This window comes from Neolamprologus brichardi, chromosome 12 (assembly GCF_056152115.1).
Source record: "Neolamprologus brichardi isolate AB-2024 chromosome 12, ASM5615211v1, whole genome shotgun sequence".
Taxonomy (NCBI): domain Eukaryota; kingdom Metazoa; phylum Chordata; class Actinopteri; order Cichliformes; family Cichlidae; genus Neolamprologus; species Neolamprologus brichardi.
Window position 1 is genome coordinate 15,652,479 of NC_142115.1, and position 18,508 is coordinate 15,670,986.

At 41.2% G+C, this 18,508-nt stretch overlaps 2 protein-coding genes across 5 annotated transcripts; both read right to left on the minus strand.

Annotated features, from left to right (window-relative positions):
• Positions 1 to 910: 910 nt before the first annotated feature.
• Positions 911 to 14,141, minus strand: si:dkey-32e23.4 (dynamin-1-like protein). 4 transcript variants are annotated; one of them, XR_004843429.2, is made up of 19 exons: positions 13,989 to 14,141; positions 13,429 to 13,555; positions 11,897 to 12,038; positions 11,620 to 11,658; positions 11,377 to 11,423; positions 11,200 to 11,271; positions 11,019 to 11,105; positions 10,718 to 10,880; positions 10,281 to 10,401; positions 9,849 to 10,187; positions 7,866 to 7,986; positions 7,603 to 7,758; positions 7,403 to 7,492; positions 7,212 to 7,310; positions 6,916 to 7,032; positions 6,717 to 6,826; positions 4,254 to 4,413; positions 3,966 to 4,079; positions 912 to 3,854 (listed from the first exon to the last, which is right to left on the minus strand). XR_004843429.2 is itself a non-coding variant. In XM_035905077.2 (18 exons), the coding sequence occupies exons 2-18, from the start codon at positions 13,528 to 13,530 to the stop codon at positions 4,023 to 4,025; spliced, it is 2,022 nt and encodes a 673-aa protein (XP_035760970.2). In that variant the 5' UTR covers positions 13,531 to 13,555; positions 13,994 to 14,141; the 3' UTR covers positions 911 to 4,022. The 4 variants fall into 4 exon arrangements, 3 of the variants coding, with proteins under 3 accessions (XP_035760970.2, XP_006784095.2, XP_006784098.2); XM_035905077.2 differs by having other exon boundaries at positions 911 to 4,079; positions 13,994 to 14,141; XM_006784032.3 differs by having other exon boundaries at positions 912 to 4,079.
• Positions 14,142 to 14,315: 174 nt separating this feature from the next.
• ubl4a (ubiquitin like 4A) lies at positions 14,316 to 18,310 on the minus strand. The gene is made up of 4 exons (XM_006784037.2): positions 18,126 to 18,310; positions 16,835 to 16,940; positions 16,489 to 16,727; positions 14,316 to 14,933 (listed from the first exon to the last, which is right to left on the minus strand). The coding sequence occupies exons 1-4, from the start codon at positions 18,171 to 18,173 to the stop codon at positions 14,826 to 14,828; spliced, it is 501 nt and encodes a 166-aa protein (XP_006784100.1). The 5' UTR covers positions 18,174 to 18,310; the 3' UTR covers positions 14,316 to 14,825.
• Positions 18,311 to 18,508: the final 198 nt, after the last annotated feature.

Sequence of the window (18,508 nt, forward strand, 5' to 3'; positions counted from 1 at the left end):
GCATCACTCAGCTAGTTACGGGTGACCCAAAGGATGCAGTTGTCACGGTACCGCAGCCAAGCCCCCTCCCATCACATCAGAGTTGGTATGGTCTAGTCTAGTCTCAGTTGGTGGGGAGGTGGGGTGTGCTATAAGAGGGCAATAAGAATAACTGGTTACAGTGGGAGACAAAGTGCAGGCAATTTAAAATAATCACCTGAGAAAAAGAGTTTATTAGTTATTGCTTCATTTTCATTCTTCAGCGCCGACCGAGTGAATGAAGCTGCTCAGCCTGCTGTCCTCTGTTGTAAATGGTTTGACTGCTGTGTTATACGGCATCTCTAATATTTGGTGGGGGCTGTAAATTCAGCACCGATCTCAACTGTCATGTTTGCCTTGCTGTGCCAGTACTGCACTCTCCCGGACTGTAGTGCCCTCGCTCGCTCTCATCCAACATTAATGACCAGCACTCTCCTCACACCGCTACGTTCAACTCATCCATCACCTCGCTCCTCAACCCCCGTTATTGTGTTTTACTTGGATTGCCTTGACATCAAAAGGTGACAATCCATCATCTAAATGAGAGCAGATAACTGTAGTGAAATTTCACTCTTTCTGTGGCATCGTGGAGTCAAACAGAGAAGAGAGGTTTGAAAATGGGAAAGAGTGCGCGAGTGCTGAAATCCTGGAGGACACTTCATAGCTGCGCACTGTTTTCATCATGCTGGTGTAACTGTGACAGAGACATCTGTAAGAAAGACTTTTTCAGTCGCTCGAGATCAATATAGTGAAGAAGAGGAGTGAATCCAATCACATCTACTGCTAGAGCACTGTGGGGGACAAACAACCAAAAAACAAACAAACACATTGAAAACTGTTGGAGCTGCATGTTGTCTATGACACCAGACACACACACTTCACTGCATGGGATCATTTGATAGGGTTTAATGAGACCCTCCAAATGACATTTAGTCAACATTTATCACAAATATTGGCAGGCAAGAACTCATGAGGCAGTTGACACATGATCTTAATATACATTTAAATAATACAAAATATACATTCATTCATACCTTGACACATGCATACTGAACCATACATGCAACCGTATACAGGGCTTTCAGAAAAACACAGTGAAGACAGAATTACTGTTTAATAGTACCCTTAATGAGAAATTTCACACCCAAAGTGTACACGTTTCCCTCTGGCCTCAAGTACAGTTTATCTGTTTGGATTATTTTGGAGTGAATTGCACAGTTTTGGAGAAATTTGATGCCATCTCTTGAACAGAAGTGGGCTAGACGGTTCTTACTTTGCGGTGCTGAAGGTACCTAAAAATCAAGCAAGTTCAACTCAGCCAAGCTTTCTTTGCATTAACTGGTTAAAAAGCAAACAAAAAGAAACCCTAAAAACAGCTGGTGATAACGGGTATCACAGCATCAGTTAGTGACTGCATCATTTGACTCTTTTTCCTTAAAATACATCAACTCAGCACCTCATATTCCAGACAGTGACATTATCTGACGTGGTGCTAGTACATATATCCATCCATCCGTCTTCTTCTACTTTTCCAGTTCAGGTTTGCAGGGGCACTGGAGCCTATCCCAGCTGTGATATAATGAGAGGGAGAGTACACCCTAGCTAGTCTGTCACATGCATAACACAGACAGACAGATACAGCAGTAAAATATAATGGTAACGATGTTGCTGCAAATAAGAGGAGAAAGTAATGACGATATATATATATATCATATGAACTCATAATCATCAAAATCACACTGAGTGGTAAACACACTCGCCTAGAGATCCTCGGTTCAATCCTGGGAACCCAGCCTGTGAGGGTCACAAGCCTGGATAAAATGTGAGGGTCGTGTCAGGAAAGGCATCCGGTGCCAAATCAAACACACAGTTTCATCTACTCTGACGACCTCTCGGGAAATAAGGGAGCAGCCTGAAGTGCCTTCCAATATACTTATTTTATCATTTGGTGGGTCTCGGTGCTGCTGTTCATTTCTAATGTGACAGCTGTATGTTAGAGCTCATAAACTTTAAACCTGATATACTTAAACATCACAGGTGTGTACATAAAAGAGCTGTGGATATCACTTGTCGCCAGCTTAAAGTGAAATTATTAATTATATAGTCTACAAATGTAACCAATTCATTTTCTAATTTGTACCCTATTAGCTGTATTTCCAGCAGTGTAAAGAGACTTAGCAGCAGATTAGGACCACAGACGTTCTGCATCACCAACCGAATGTATGCAAATTCCTGTCACAATGCGACATACACTTTGTGCTGCTGCAGCTTTATAGTTGGGCTTCAGTGCGTAAGTAAAGTACGGCTTCAAAAAGTTGCATATACAAAACATATTCCTTCAGCAAGGAACAACTTTTCACTGAAAGCAAACTGAAAATAAAATAATTAGTGTAAACACTGTCCTTGCACCTGATCCTAAAAGGAAACTGATCAGATCATGCTCCTGACCAGGTCATGTGTTCAGCATCAGTTACCGTGGCAATCTAGCCAGGTGAAAAAGAGAGGCACCTTCGGGGACCCTGAAAACTCTGACTCGAGTTACCTCTGGTTGCCCTGTGTCATGTAGGAGCCGTCTTCTTTCATACCAAAACAATCCAGTAGATAAACAGCACTGCAGGTCGAGGAGGGGAACATGTATATTTGATCAGGGGCGAACTTTCTGTTTAAAGCAGGTCTTCCTGAAAAAGTCTAATTCTTAGGATAACATTAGTTTTGGCTATTATCTGAGCCTGAGAATGGGAGAGGAAAGCCGGGAAGAGATGCATTATTTTACATATTAATGAATATTACATAATGAAACAGTGACTGGCACAGGGGCAAATGAGTCAGGGTAAATTAAGACTGAGGTTTATGGTTGGGAATGTAACAAAAAAACAACTGCAGGCAGGATTCATCTACATTTCTAATTGTCTCGCTTTCCTGGAGGCAGTTTATCTGAGCGGCTGGAAAGGGTCAGTAATACGAACAAGCTTATATCTCTGTAGCATTAACAGTGGAAACAAGTGGATAATTGGTTTTGTGGGGAAGGAAACAAAGCTACAGGAAATTTCAGTACTATCATGTGGGTCTGAAATATAACAAGCGTACTCTTTTAATGGTTAAAAAATAAAATAAAAACACACTTCAAGTGTAAGAATTGACTAACACTATGGTGCATACACACTTTATACTAAAGCTGTCCAGCTCAATGTGGCAGTCTTCTAAAAATCGTACACAAACAGAGGGAAGGATATGTTGGGCATGTTTGGTTTGCTCACCCAAAACTGGAATGTTTACAGCAGGCAGTAAAAATAGGCTCATATGCAAACGAGACTGGAAAATAAACCTGATATTGATTAGCATCGGAGCTGGAAAAACAATCCGCAGTCATCCTGTAATTTCTTTAAATGACTGCAGCCTGTCTTTAGTGTTGCATTGCAGTCTGCATTGATTTGACTTTCACTTTATTTCTATATCTGCTGAGCACTCCAACAAAGGAGATTAAAGTCAGGAAATCTAATCTAACATAGTTTTAGCACCTGCTAAAGTGGGCTCAGAGGAAGCCAGTGCCTGGAAAGCATGGAGCTGTGCAGTGTGAACACATTTCAAATTTATAAAAAAAAAATAAACACAGAGAAAATAAATACTCCATACACAACATACATTACAAAAAAATAAAACAAACTTATGACCCATCAAAGGTTTTCACACAAAGTATTGCAGGAAATGTTTGTTCGCGGCTATGCTTGTCACATTCTACCTGTTAAATAACACTTTCAGCCTGAGTGTGATTGATCTCTCTCTCTCTCTCAGCATTCACAGTGAAAGCAACAGCTCCAGTATGCTGTTCAGTGCAACTGCCAGAGAGGAAAAAAAAAAAAGTAGATCTGAATGTGCTATGGTCACTGGTCCGTGAGAAAACAGTGGTACTGCCACACATTAACACAGACTGCCGAAAACTCACATACACTCTCAAACTCTCAGAGCTCTCCTTTGACACAAGAGAAGTTGTTGCATTCCTCTGGCTACCAAAGATGAGTCTCCCGGATCTCAGAGATGATGTTATTGGCTTTTTTAAGTGCCTGAGAAAGCAAGAAAGAAAAAAAGATAGAAAGAAAAAAAGAAAGAAAGGCAGGCTGGTTAAATTGCTGGCATTAAGACCGCAGATAAAAGAAAAAAAAGAAAAAGAAAAACAGCTAGCTGTTCCACGATGTTCAGAACCCATTCAGAGAACAAATTGCATCATCCAATTTTACCTCAAGCATTTGAGCAACCTCAGTCCGCTGCTGTGCTGTGTCCTGTGACTCAATGAGCAGCTCCTGGAGCAGTGGCTGTTTATAAAGCTGACCCACCAGCTCACTCTGCAGATGTTCTTTCACGTAGTTCACCAGGAAATGCATCACTGTCTTGGGCACACTGTAGACACACAGAACGACACTAGGGTACTATTCTGAATTTGCATGCTTCCACCAACCAAGAAAGCTGTAATCTGACTAGAAACTAGGGCGAGGGACTCCAGAGTTAGAGCTGAGTCCCTGTTCAGATCATTACTGCTGATTTATTTTGTGCTTAATCTCATATTAAAAAAATAAACTAAACTAATATTAAGAAACGCTGATTTGTATGTATGTAGCAGCTGTATGAGAACAGACATCACTGCAGGAATCAACATCTGCACACTTACTCTCTAATAGAGCAACACAGTTAAGACAGACACATACAAAATAAACAAAAAAACACCCAGAACAAAAACTCTTATTGCAAATGCTGATATATTTAATCCCCTTACAGTAATTGAAGTAAAAGTAGGGAAAACAGTGCATGAGTTAATATCCACAGAGACTAAATCTAATGTCCTCACTAAATGTGTCACCCTCTAGTTTACATGTAAAGATAACCCCTTCATCTTTTTTAGAGGAAAAATAAAAGCTCTCATTATATAAGAAGCCTTTGTTCATGTAGTTAGACTGCTCTTTCAATGCAGCTCTTTTATCTAAGTAACAACTGATAAGATAAAAGGTTAAAGCTGCTAACCCCGAGCCACACTGACAGCACCATCAGGCACATCTAATTGTGAAGTTAATACACGCACGCAGTGGCACGCTTGCTCTCGGTGCCCTGCGGCCAGGCAGAAAAGATGCAAATGAGGGAAAAATCTGATGGATTTCATTAAAAAACAACATTTTCATCTGACCAATACATATCAGCACTGATCTAACATTAAAGGTGTTGGGAGAAGAAGAGCATCACGATACGTCTCACCTGAACAAATACAGCTACAAATGTTACACCTGAGCTGACATTTAGACTTGTACGCCTGTCGTTCAGGAAGCCTGAACACACTTTTCTGAACTTTTGACTGAGTGGCTAAGCTGCCTGTTGGAGACAAGCCCACCCCTGTCCATAGCTAAAACCAGTCCATGCAGGCAAATGCAAGTAAATGGACTTATACTGGATCATTACTTTAATATAACCGGAGCAGACAACATTTTATAAACGAGTGAACACTTCACCCAGACTTTCAGTCAGGGAACATTTCCCCTAAGGAATAAATCAGAAACTGCTCTCTGAACACAGATCGTACAAGCACTCGCATTAAGCATCATCAGGCAGAAATCCATCAGCATGAGCTCCTTCTGCAGCAAAATACAGCTCCGCGGGAACCATAGTGGTCACAGTTGTACTCTCAGACCTTGAGGGAGGATTTAGCAATGTCATGTTTGATGGTATGAAATGGACAGTGACGGGGCTGCGTGTTAACTATTTAAAGTTCAGGCTCAGTGTTTTAATGTGTCAGATAGACAGACAGCCTTCAGATTTTTGTGTTACTGATGTAAAAGTCTCTAAAAATATTTGGTTAACCACTGATCAGTATCATCAATTCAGAAATGGCCAAGATATATGATCTACTTTTTTATCTAAGAGTTAAGGCCACACGGAGCGCTTTCGGAAAACACAAAGAATTTTCCAAAGTTTTTGGATCCAAACTTGTCGTCTAACACAGCGGTCCCCAACATTTTTTGCGCCACAGACCAATTTAATTTCAGAAAATATTTTCACGGACCAGCCTTTAAGGTGTTGCAGATAAATACAACAAAATAAAATGACCAAGACAAAAACTGTGGTATTTTGTAAATATAATAATAAACAAGAACCCACTGTGTAGTTGTGTAAATTTATTAGCAGCGTCCTTCTGAAAAGCGCCAACAACATTGAGAGTAACATAAGACCCAGGGAAACCGAGTTAACCATAAAAACCATAAATTTTACACCCGAGCCTCAACTCTCGCGGCCCGGCACCAAATGACTCACGGACTTACAGCGCACTTGTTGGAAAATGCAGTGGTCTGATTGGTCAGCGAAGTTATGCTGCCGGCCCAAAAAATATTTTTAACGCTCATAACATTTGAACAATTTGCATGTCCAGTGTATAAAAGCCTTTAAGCTCCTGAATAATAACCAGAGAAGTGGTTTTACAGAATGCTGTCACAGCAAAGCTGAACTTTGATCTCAATTAATCATTTTGTCCTATAAAAGACAACATAATTACCACATGAATTACTGCGAGTTCAGTAAGGTCATGTCACTTTTGACCAACTTTATTCTAACTGAATGTTTGCGCCAAATTTGAACTAATCAACAGCAACAACTGAGCTTTGAACATGATGTAAAGGGGAAGTAGGGTCCCCTGGGGTACTCTGGATTTGTGCCAGTCAAACCTGTCTTGGATGCTCTTGCGGACAATGAGGAAGTAGCTCTTGATGAGACGCTGGATGACCTCACAGTCCCTCTGCTCCCTCGAGCTCAGCTTTCGGGACACTGGCACAGCCTGACAGAGAGAAGGGCCAAGCAAAATATTAATACTGACCATCTGCAATGACTTCAGTGCTTTGTCATACTGCTAATCCCGCTACTCACGGTGTCAAGGAGGTTAATGGCCTGGCCTTTGCTGGGGCTCCCAAAGCCTGCAGCTGCAGCTTTTTCTTCCGTGACCTTCTCGTTCTTCCAGCGCTTCCCTCCGTCAAGAGCCTCTGCCTGAAAACAAGCAACTCAGAGGGTAAAAGACGGGGTTTTTTTAGGCTGGGATTCCACTAAAAACTCTAAAAGTGGTTTTAATATTTAATTATGAATTACGCTTCAGCTTTTAAAGAGCACAGTGTCTGCTGTTTAGCCAAGCAGAAAAAAAGTCCCTGCAGTGAGAAACAAACTACTACCTGCTGACTGTTGACAGATGCGGAGACCTGCGCCGCATCCGTGAAGTCTGGATGCTTTGTGTTGATGTAGGCAAGCTCTATTGCTACTAAATGATGGACCTGAAAGTAAAAAAAAAAGCAAAAAAAGCATCCAGTGGGATGACTAATATAATTAATATAAAAATGATGATCTTGCTTAAGCTGTGGATTACCATTTCATTAGTAATCGGCAAGCGTTTCCTCAATAATCCAGTCACTACTTCCACAATGGAATCGTGCAGCTTGGGAAATCGAAGAAGCTCCTTAAAAATGCAAAGACACGCTGTTTTTTAACACGGTTCTGTAATAATTACTGCGGCACTATTTTCTTTATTCAACCATGTGTAAAGTGCAATATGATCTGTGGTCCCACCTGTGTACTGAAGGAGGAACAGTGCTGGATGATCCGCTGCAGCTCTTCATGAACCAGCTCCACGCAGCGCAGACTGGGCTCCTCTAGACGCTTAATTTGCCGCTTCACCAGCAGCTCAAAGGACACCTCGGGCACAAAAAGTGCTGGCCGTGGGCCCTGCAGGGCAAATATCATACACACAAACACAAATACACACCAGCTCCAGACTTGACTAGAATTACGATTTAGTAGAGCTACACAAACAGAAGTGAGAAGAAGCTTACAGTAGCATTACGGATAGCAGTGAGGATATCGAGATCAGTCAGGCCCGCCAGGGGGTCGATAGACTGCAAGGTCCGGCCAAAGGTCTCGTGGAATATGTAACAGATGCGGGCACCTCCACAGCTGCAGAAAGAAGAGAAAGGTGAAAGCTGTGACATCAGTGCTGTGTCTCAGTCCTGCGTGTCAGCAATGCTAGCTGTGCCAAGATTAAATGCAGTCAACCAAAAAGGGTCAATATTTGCTCCCCATGTATTTTAATGAATTAATCATCAAGTGGTAAGAGCTGCGGAGTGGAATGTGCCAACGGAAGATGCTGATACCACTTTAGTTTACACCTACATTAGCACGAGGACATTACTCTCATGACACTCGTCAAATGTCTCGATGCAGTCTCAATCATCCAGGTTAGCAAATCCCAAAAAGTGGATTCTGTTCATCTGGAAAACAATGTAATCATTCTTCTGTCGACAAGGGTAGGTGCACGGTTTCACTCAACCAGAAGGACTGTCATGAAAAATGTTGTCACTGCTCACTGACAAAAATACTTATGAACCCCTACAACAAGACCCAGGTAGTGGTTACAGGAAGAGGGTGATAGATTGTCTGAAGCACTTAGATTAAGACGATGCTGCTGACCAGACCTCATACAACAGGCTACACCCAGGGGAAACTACACCAAGTCTGTATGGTTTACCAAAGATACAAAAACAGGGTGTACCTTTAAGACCAATTGTCTGCACGATCAACTCAGTCACGTATAACATCTCAAAGTTTCTGGCTTTGATCCTCAACCCGTTGGTAGGCAGCTCTAAACGCTACATCCAGAACACTTTGAATTTTGTTGAGAAGCTTAGAGATGTCATTATGGAGGCAGATGAAACAATGGTCTCATATGATGTTACGTTTCTCTTCACTTGTGTTCCAGTCACAGAAGCAGTGGAGGTAGTTCGTAAGAGATTACAGGATGACCCCAACCTCAGCAACAGGACCACTCTCAGCACCGACCAAGTGTGTTTGTTTGTGGAACTGTGTCTTCATTCCACCTATTTCAAATACAAGTGTCAGTACTACAGGCAGAAACATGGGTGTGCCATAGGTTCCCCAGTTTCACCCACTGTGGCCAACTTGTACATGGAAGAAGTGGAAAACGGGGCTCTGTTATCCTACCCTGGAACACCCCCAAGTCGTTGGTTCAGGTATGTGGATGACACCTGGTTGAAAATCAAATCTCAGGATGTACCACAATTCGCTGATCAGATTAACTTGGTGGAGAAACACATCAAGTTCACCAGGGAGGTTATGAAAAATGACCGCCTTCTTAGACTGTGAGATTTCCATCATTAAGGGGGGACATTTAAAAGTTGATGGGTAACGTAAAGTATTTAAGGTTTGACTCTCATCACCCACTGGAGCACAAACTGTGTGTCATCAGGACGCTACGACAAAGAGCGAACAGCATCGCCACAGAACATCAGAACATCATATCAAGAAGGCTGAGGAGGGGGCCTAATGGTATATTTTTCACGTTTCACCATCTTACAGTGCTGTGATTGAAGCCATTCCCCACCTCTCTGTGAATAGTACTCATGGCCATTGATCAGCTGTCATTGACCAATGGTCTTTGATCAGTGGCTGTTGATCAATGTTCATAACAATTTCATATTAATGATCAAGAAACTGACCTCATAGGCCATTGTTCGTTAGTGGGCTAGCTTCAGTCATTATGCAAATGTCCTGTTTAAAAGATTGGGGAAACCTGCAATCAGCTGAGACTGAAGAAGTCACTTGAGTGAGCGACGAAATGTTTCTCTCACTGAAAACGCTACGTCCAGATGAACAGAATCAACCTTTTGGGACGCTCATCAAAGTAAGTTAAAATGCAGATTTGTGCAACAACTGCTGTGTTAAAAAGAAGAGTTAAGGCATTTCACTAAATCAGAAAACAAAAGTTCCACTAGACGCCACTAGAGTGTGGTCAGACTCACAGCTCTGAGGTTTGTATGTGCCTGGCTGTTCCCTCAATGGTGTTGCAATAATCGCTGGCAAACTTGGTGACTATCTGTAGCAGAGTGGCACTGTGATCCTCTACGGGCTGTCCGTAGCTGTTGAGTCTTGCCTGGTACTGGGCACTCAGCACAGTCACTCGGGTTTTGAGGTCTGGCAAGCAGTCCCGGATGTGGTGCATGAGCAGCCTGCTGAAAGTTTTGGCCAGATAGCGAGAGCCAGCGCGAGACACTAGCGAGGGATAGTGGCGCTGCAAGAAAGCCTGCTCATCCTTCATTGAGTCCTCCAGGCTTTTCTGAGTATTTATGTCATGCTGGCTCCTACAACAAGAAGAAAACAGCGAGTTAAGTAAGATAATCAGAATATTAATACTTTTAATTATAGATCAACAAGCAAGTTTGTTTCTTCCAAACCTGTTAACCACCCCGATAATCCCAAGCCTGACTGGAATGACTCGACCCAGAAGGACCTCCAGCGCATCGGTTCCTGCATCCATCAGGTCCAGCTTACTGACCACCAGCAGTGTTCGACGGCCTGACAGACACCAACACAACATTCACAGATCATTCAGGGTGAACGGTTCCCCCATTTAATCATTCATTCTCTTTATCACCACAGCCAAAGGGAGCACATGAACATTCATTTTCCTGTCAGCAAGGTTTTTAAACTGTAAAGACAGGCTATATCAGTAGCATGAAATTACTTCTTTCGACACATTTGATAATTTAAAAATGAAAGCATGTTATGTAACACTTTAAAAATGAAGCACGTCATGCAGTAAGCACAGAGAGAGAGAGAAAATTAAGATAAATTCTGAGGAAAAAAAACCCCTGTATAAATAATGTCCTACCATCTGGATCAACCTCACGAGCCAATTTTAGTGCATCAGATGTGGCCAAGTCAGAGTTGGCAGGGGACACTGCGAGGATAAGGCAGTTTGGATTGGAGATAAAGGACAAGATCATCTCTTGCACTTGAGCCTCGATGTCCTTTGGCTGGTCCCCGACAGGAACCTAAGACAACAACAGCAGTATGCGGCCAACATTAAATTAACCACAGCACACATTCAATCATTATTAATGATTATCTAACGTCACTGTGTTTGCATAAATCAAATCCAGTCAGCATCCCTGTCAAGAGGCTGAGTCTACCTTAGTAATTCCAGGTAAATCAACCAGAGTGAGATTAAGAACTTTTGGAGAGAAAATCTTCAGATATATGGGCTCAGGACTGATCCCCTGGATATGAAAAACAGAGAAAGAAAATAATGAATCCAGTGGAAACAGCTGAACCTGCAGCATTACTGAGCGCACATCAAAGTGTTCTTCTCACTTTATTGTCGCCTGAACCTCGTTCAGTCTCTGCTTCAATTTCCCGACGAATTTCCTGAAAATCTGTGAAGATCTATTAAAAGAGTGAGAAAATTACATACATAAATTACATAATCCCAGCACACAATACAGAACCAATGCAGTGCACATATTATTTGAATGCCTAAGATAAACAAACCTGATTCTTGCAGTGCAGAAATGTACCCCATTCTTCAGCTTTGACACCTGAACAAATAGGAGTAAGTGTGAATTTTAACACAGATAAAACTAAGACTTTGAAGAGACATTATGCTAATTTGAATATAAGACAAAGCCACTTGTATTCATACTAGACGCAGAAAGATCAGGCTGAAGAAAATGTCAGAAAAGAAATGAAGAAGTTAAACAAAGACAAGTGCATGCAGATCAAGTATAGAGAGACCTGGGTAGCTGTTTTGGGCATTTTGCTTAATTCCATTTCCTGAAAAGTGAGTGAAGGAGAAGAGGAAGAAAGAGAGTGTTAGCAAAGCAAGACCATAAAAGGAATAGCAGTTAAAAACAGTGAGAAAAGGTGCACGTTAACTACTGCATGCAGTATACACTTTAATTACAACCTTCTGTTACTCTATTCTCCTCATTCTTCTGCATACCCTAACTTCCTACACTTGACTTTGTTTTTTTAAAAGGAATATAACAGTGACAGATTTGTGTTTGTTTACCGTTCTCGATCTTCAGCCTCTCCTGCACTGGGGGGACATTAACAAGCTGCAACACCAGGGGTCGTCTTGTGACTATTCCTGATCCTCGAGGCAAGAAATCCCGTCCAACCAGGCTCTCCAACACAGAGCTCTTTCCACTGCTCTGTTATGACACATGATAAGACCAGTTTAACCCTGATACAGTCATCTGCAAAGTTTTCATGCAGTGTGGATATGCCATTGTGAATATAATAAAAAAATAACATGAACACAGTTTACAACTTCAGCTACAGCATACATTACAGATGATGGAATGTTATAGATAAACATTTGATAAAACTGCATCACCGTTGAGCTTTTTACTTCAAGCTCTCTTGGGCAAACTTTTTTGTCAATTCTTTAAGTAGCCTTCAGAATTAGTTCTCCAGGCTTCTTGAAGCCTCTTCTTCGGCTGTTGTCTGCCTTTTGTTTTGTCAAGATGATACCACACTGCTTCAATTATGTTGAGGGTTGGCCTCTCCATACCTGATAGTGTTCCATTGTGTGTGTGTTGTATATCCAGGTAAACTTTTATTGCATTGGCAGTGTATCTGGGATCATTATCATCCTGAAAAATGAAGCCACCGCAAATCAGACGCTTTTCAGATGGCACTACATAGAGGATCAAAATCTGACTGCATTTTTCTGTGTTCATAATTTAATCAATTTTGATAAGACCACTGGCTGAAAATGCAGTTCTAAACCATGATAGAACGTCCAGGGTTTTACAGTAGACACTCACTGTAGTGCCTCCCTCCTGACATCTTTGTAGATGATTTGAACCAATCATTTCAAATACGGATTCATCACACGATAAAAACTGCTGCCATTGATTTTCAGTCCAGTTTGTAATCTGGGATACCTCAGTGTTTTCTCCTTGTTTCCTTTCCTTAGGAATGGTTACTTGACAGCCACTCTTTCACTGACAACCCTGATGAGACTTTAGTAAATAGTGGATGGATCAACTGAAGGACCAGATGCATCTCTCAGGTTCTGTGTCAGGTCTTTGATGGATTTTCTTTCCTGTTTCTTAAGGACATGACTTTCAGATAGAGTTCATCTGCTGTAGATATATATATATTTTTTTTATGTATACAAAGTTTTCAGCTCTTTTGGGAACTTTCTGTCAACTTTGGCATTTTTCACAGATAAAGAAATTGGAATAAATTATTTTCACTAACAAGATGCCCAAAGATACAACTTAAAGCATGTTCTGTAAGTCAAGTGTCTGCTATATTGCTCAGGCTTTGAATTAGGGAATAAACAAATTAACTTAATGAACAAAACATTTCTGTAAAAATGTTCAGGTACAAGGACTCGACTGAAAAGGAGTGAAAAAAGTAGGCAGTCTCCAAAGAAGAACTTTGATAGACCTTCAGAAAACCTGAAGAACTATTGTTCAAGACTACTTTAAAAATTAGAAGAAAGCCTGGCTGCTTGGAAACAAAATATAACGAAATCATGGGTAGCTCAGACTTTTGCACAGTACTTTAGATGTGTCCTAGCTAGCCTACCTGAGATCCAACCACGACTATCTGAGGTAACTGTATGATCTCCGCCCCCAGTGTTAGAAAGACCTCCTGCAACCGGTTGATGGTGGGAATGAGAGTTTCCATCCTTCCAACAGACCGGACACTGTTGCTACATTGTTTTTAAAAAAAAAAGAAAAAAAAAGAATTAAACACACACACACACACACAAGAAAGCAAAGATAAAATAGAGAGAAAGAAAGTAGAGAAAAGTAATGCAGTCCACTTCAAAACAGTATAGCTTCGCCAGAGGGAGAAGTGGTCCTGATGAGAGGGGTGTAACACCACGCTCAATCCTCCCAGGTTAAGCACCAGTTTGAAGTGGCATTTTAAGATGAACACTGGTTACGAGTTGTCAACTACTGGGATGAAACCAGGTCTGACTAACAGTGCAACAAATGGTGACAGCACAAACCGAGACACTCGATGTTATGTGCTAACTATAGCTTGCTAAATCTATTCGGTAAAGGGAGGAAGTGAAATGGAAAAGCTAGCTAACTGCTTCCACTCGCTTAGCTGCTAAAGAAACGGTACCCGATGCTGACCTCACCAATGTTCAAGATATATTCCTTCCTATCCAAGTTTCCTGTTCTTCATAGTTTGTATTAAAATAACGCGTTAACCCTTCATTCCAACCGAAATGGCATCCAAAATTAGCAGCATAAAGATACAGACCGTCAGTTGATCACATAGGCGGAACCGTATTACTCAGTCAATCCAATTGGTCAAAAATTTGAGTCACGAGGTTTCCTAGCATCTGATTGGCTGATATGTATAGTCCCGCCTTGTGAAACCTCAAATCAAACCACACTGCTTATACATTTATATATTCTGACACTTAAAAAACACACAACAAAAGCGGAAAGATAGGCTTTTTTTTCTTCCTGTGTTTTAATATCTGTATATATAAACATGATATTTACATACAATGGCCATCAGTAAGTCACAGAATAAAACATGTATGAACTTTGCACAGATGGTTATAACAGGAAACACCCAGTCATCACGCAACCCAAATATTACTAATAAATACTCTCCATTAGAAGTTAGTGTCCCCTGGAATTTGTAGCAGCCAGAGATCATGTGAAGACAGCTTCATAAATGGACTCCTTTGTATTCAGATATTATGTGATCAGGTCGAGGTTATTGTGCCACCAATGACAAGGGCCAATTCCAAGAGGCCACGTTTTCTCATCCAAGATAAGAAAGCCCTATTGCTGAGATAAACAGTCAGTGTTATCCATGCTCACCCTGGGGCTCTCTGTATGAAAAATTAAATTGTATTTTTCACAGTCTAACACTCTGAACACCGTATGCATCTCAAAGCACTGAGCGTCTCTCAAACAACAATTGGAAAAAAAACAGCTTCAAGCTAGGCATTCTTAGTCCATGTATGAGGTGTCCATGCCCTCGCCCTCCGGATGAAGCAACCTCCCCGCTAAGCGCTCAATGTCATCGAGGCTAAGCTGTCGAAGGGAACGTTCATAGTCCTTGAGAAAAGAAAGAAAGTACAAAAAAGAAAAAAACATATTGAAAAACAGCAGGTTAAAAACATTTCAGTGCATTTATTTACAACATTTTCTGGCTTAGAAATAATGCATGGAGGACTGGAAGCATGACCTTCAGAAACATTTTTGTTGCTTTTAAAAGGAGTTTGTTAAGTCCAAACAGTGTGGACGTAAGTGGAGGTAAGCTAGTTTGCAATTTTGACTGTTTGTTTTGTAATGATGTTAAAATTATTTGCATGCAAATAATTCAACAATTTCAGGATAACAACAGAATTTGGCAGCAAAAGGCCAAACTAGATTTTGCTTCATCCTCCCCCCCTTCAAACACACACACGCACGTCTGGCTGCTACTGGTCTGAGTTGTTCAATTAATTATTTAGCCCAGCATAATTAGTGGCTCCATAGTTTAGTGGTTTACATATTTGCCTAACAAGCGAAAGGAGGAGACATGAATCCCTTTGGGGTTGCGTTGGGAAGGCATGCAGAGCTACCTGCTGTGGCAACGCCTCGTGAATGAGGGAGCAGCTGAATGTAGCTTCTAATTAGTGAGCACAGTTGGATGGATAGGAGCTGATCAACTAACAAACTCAAGAGTAGTGCTGTTTGATATAACGATATATATCGGATAACGATATAAAAACGTCTATCGTTTCATTTTACGCTATCGTTTGTTTTGTGGTGTCGCAAAATAAACTGTTTACGGCAATATTTTTTCACCATTTTGATGGTCACTGTAGTGGCTATATTAATTTCTTAAAGTTCTCTCTTTCTCTTATATTTAATATAACCACACTACGGACGGACAAGCGACTATTTTTATGCGTTGTCGTTAGCAACAACCACGGTAAAACCATTGCGTGTCCACTTGTTTATCTTCCACATAAACCTTTCACAATAAAGCTCAAGATCCTGTTGAGACTTTTCAAAATAAACAGAATCACGTAAAAGAGTATGCAGAGTACTTACAGATGAGAAGCAAAAAAGAGCCCCCAGGTGCTAAAAAAATAAACCTTAGACTCAAACGTTAGAACAGGCTTTTCCCCGCAGCACGCCGTGTAATAAATACTCACAAAGAAAACAGCGGCCGTTACAACTTATGTCTAAAAATGTATCGTTTCATGCTTTGGTTAAAACACTCGACTCCAGCTACACGACGCCCAGCTGGAGCTGCCCGCGATTCTCAGAATGTACAGAAAATGTAAATTTTTTGTGATTTATATCGTTATCGGACGATAGATGTCTTATATCGGGATATGAGATTTTGGTCATATTGCACAGCCCTACTCAAGAGTTGTCAGTACACCCACTTTCTACAGTAAAATCCGTTCTCATTAAAAGATAAAAGAATTATACAAATATTGTAGTAATTATTAATAATAGATTTCCAGATTTAAATTAGTATCTCATTGTTACCACTACATGTTCATAAATCATCCATAGCTGGCCCTTTCAACTTTAATATTTTACATTTATTAAATATGCACAGCTGTCAACTTGTGTGACGAAAAAAAAAATAGATGATGCTGCATTTAAATACCTTAATAAGCTGTTCATGAACCTTTGCTGCATCTGCCGGACTAAAGTGTCTAGCAAGTATAGTGGAGATGGTCTGCCATACTCCTCCCTGTGTGCTGCTTCCACTGCTGGTACTGCTACAGCTACCACCGCCGCCTGGTGCTGCTGTCCCTGAAGCTGCAGTCCTCTCTCCCACGGGACGGATTACCAGATTCAATTTAGCTTCAGGACCAATAGAGTAATCACTCAGTCTGTGTTCATCTGAGGAAGAGTGATATAATGTATTGCCATTAAAAATTTACATATGATGAATGCAGAAAAGTATTAACAAATGCTGCCATCAAATGTGGCACTGTTGCCACATCTACCTGCTAAAGCTTTTCCTTTGTAGAGTAACCGTTGTTGGTTTGCTGGTATGTTGAGACGTTCAGACACAAGCTCCTTCACTGTGGAGACCTTTTCGTCTTCAGTCACCTGGAAGATAAACAACCCAATCATGTAGTACATGTGTAATTTAAGAGCATGACGCTAGCTGTTTTCTTTCTGTGCAGCTGAACAGCGTTTAAATTACACAGCACACAGTGCTGTAAAAGAGTATTTGTTCCATTCTTGATTTCTTGTTTTTTGGCATATTTCGAACAAAACAACACACACACACACGCCTATCTCACATTTGCCAAAAAGCATCTTGATGATCCCCAAAACTTTTTGGGAAATATTCTTTAGACTGACGAGAAAAGAACTGAACTTTTTGAAGAGTTTGAGTTCTGTGTTACATCTGGTGTAAAACACAGTGGAGGTAGTGTGATGGTGGGGCTGCTTTGCTGTTTCGAGACCTGGAAGACTTCGTGTAATTGATGGAACCATGAATTCTGCTCTATCCTTCAGGATTTTCTGGTAGAATGTCCAGTCATTAGTTTGTCCTCTAACACTCAAACGCCCTTGGGTTATGCAACAGGATAGTGACCAAAAACACAGCAGCAAAAAACAGAAAGGGGATATATATAAGTGACATCCCCGCTTTGTACTGACCTTTGTAGAGGCCCCTCTCTCTAAACAAAATAAAGTGCACTCTGGCTAACATTTTAAACGAAATGGCTGTAATCACTGTTATAGTGTAGATGTTGTGCATGGAACCACTTCTCTGCTGAACACAGAATTTTTAAACGATTTTAGAAATAATCTAGTTCGTGCTTCATGATGTTTTAAAAATTAGCTGTGTGAGAGACAGACTGAGGCTAAAGCTAACTGACAGCTATATTGTTCTTACTGCACGAAAAAGTGTTTCCCTAAGATAGGACTTCCCCTTTTTTTTCTTTCCCCGAAACCACAAAGACCGGCTTCAAAAGCTACTAGTCAGCTGTTGTCAGGCGAGATTGTATGCAACATCTTATCCAGGATTTGGCTAGCACGCCACCCACTATAACATCAATGACTCTGAGGAGAAATGCCCATACAACCGGCTAGTTTAGGCTACAGTGTGTAGCACTGAATCCCAGTATTTCTGACAGGCTATTTTATTACTTTAAAAAACATATGCGTAGCCGTTTTTCTGAAGGTAGCTCGGCATGTGACATGCCAATGCTGGCTCGGCTAAACTGCTAGCTGCGATCGCAGTTAGCAAGAGGCGGTGAGCTAGCGCAGCGGTACTTCACTCACCTGTACGCTGCACTCTTTTCCTTGAAGCGGTTTCACCGTGAGGATCATTTTTGAATATGCTTTCAAAAAACAAAAAAAATACACAACAATAAAGATGAAGTAACAAAGCCTCCCGGAGTGTGCTGCTTCAGAGTACAGCTACTTTATCAGCTCGCGATTCTTTGCTTGCCAATGGCCCATTTTCTTCTCCCGCATCCCACTACCGCCGCGCGCTGGCCGGAGGGTGGCATGGCAGCTACACCAGCCCTCAGAGGAAAGTGTCATAACAACAAAAACAAACAATAATCCATTTATTTTCTCCTAATTATGCCGCAGTTGAATATTAAAAAGAAAAAAGAGGATGGGAAAACTCAAAAAGGCTTACAGCTTTGACTTATAACGCG

Excerpts from the sequence above, each read along its gene's own strand:
- si:dkey-32e23.4 (XM_035905077.2), bottom strand. The coding sequence starts at position 13,530 with ATGGAAACTCTCATTCCCACCATCAACCGGTTGCAGGAGGTCTTTCTA. Across the intron at positions 12,039-13,428 it reads TAGTCGTGGTTGGATCTCAG|AGCAGTGGAAAGAGCTCTGT; the intron begins GTAGGCTAGCTA and ends GTGTCATAACAG. Across the intron at positions 7,759-7,865 it reads CTGCTATCCGTAATGCTACT|GGCCCACGGCCAGCACTTTT; the intron begins GTAAGCTTCTTC and ends TTTGCCCTGCAG.
- ubl4a (XM_006784037.2), bottom strand. The coding sequence starts at position 18,173 with ATGATCCTCACGGTGAAACCGCTTCAAGGAAAAGAGTGCAGCGTACAG. Across the intron at positions 16,941-18,125 it reads GAAAAGAGTGCAGCGTACAG|GTGACTGAAGACGAAAAGGT; the intron begins GTGAGTGAAGTA and ends TTTATCTTCCAG. Across the intron at positions 16,728-16,834 it reads CAAAGGAAAAGCTTTAGCAG|ATGAACACAGACTGAGTGAT; the intron begins GTAGATGTGGCA and ends ACTCTTCCTCAG.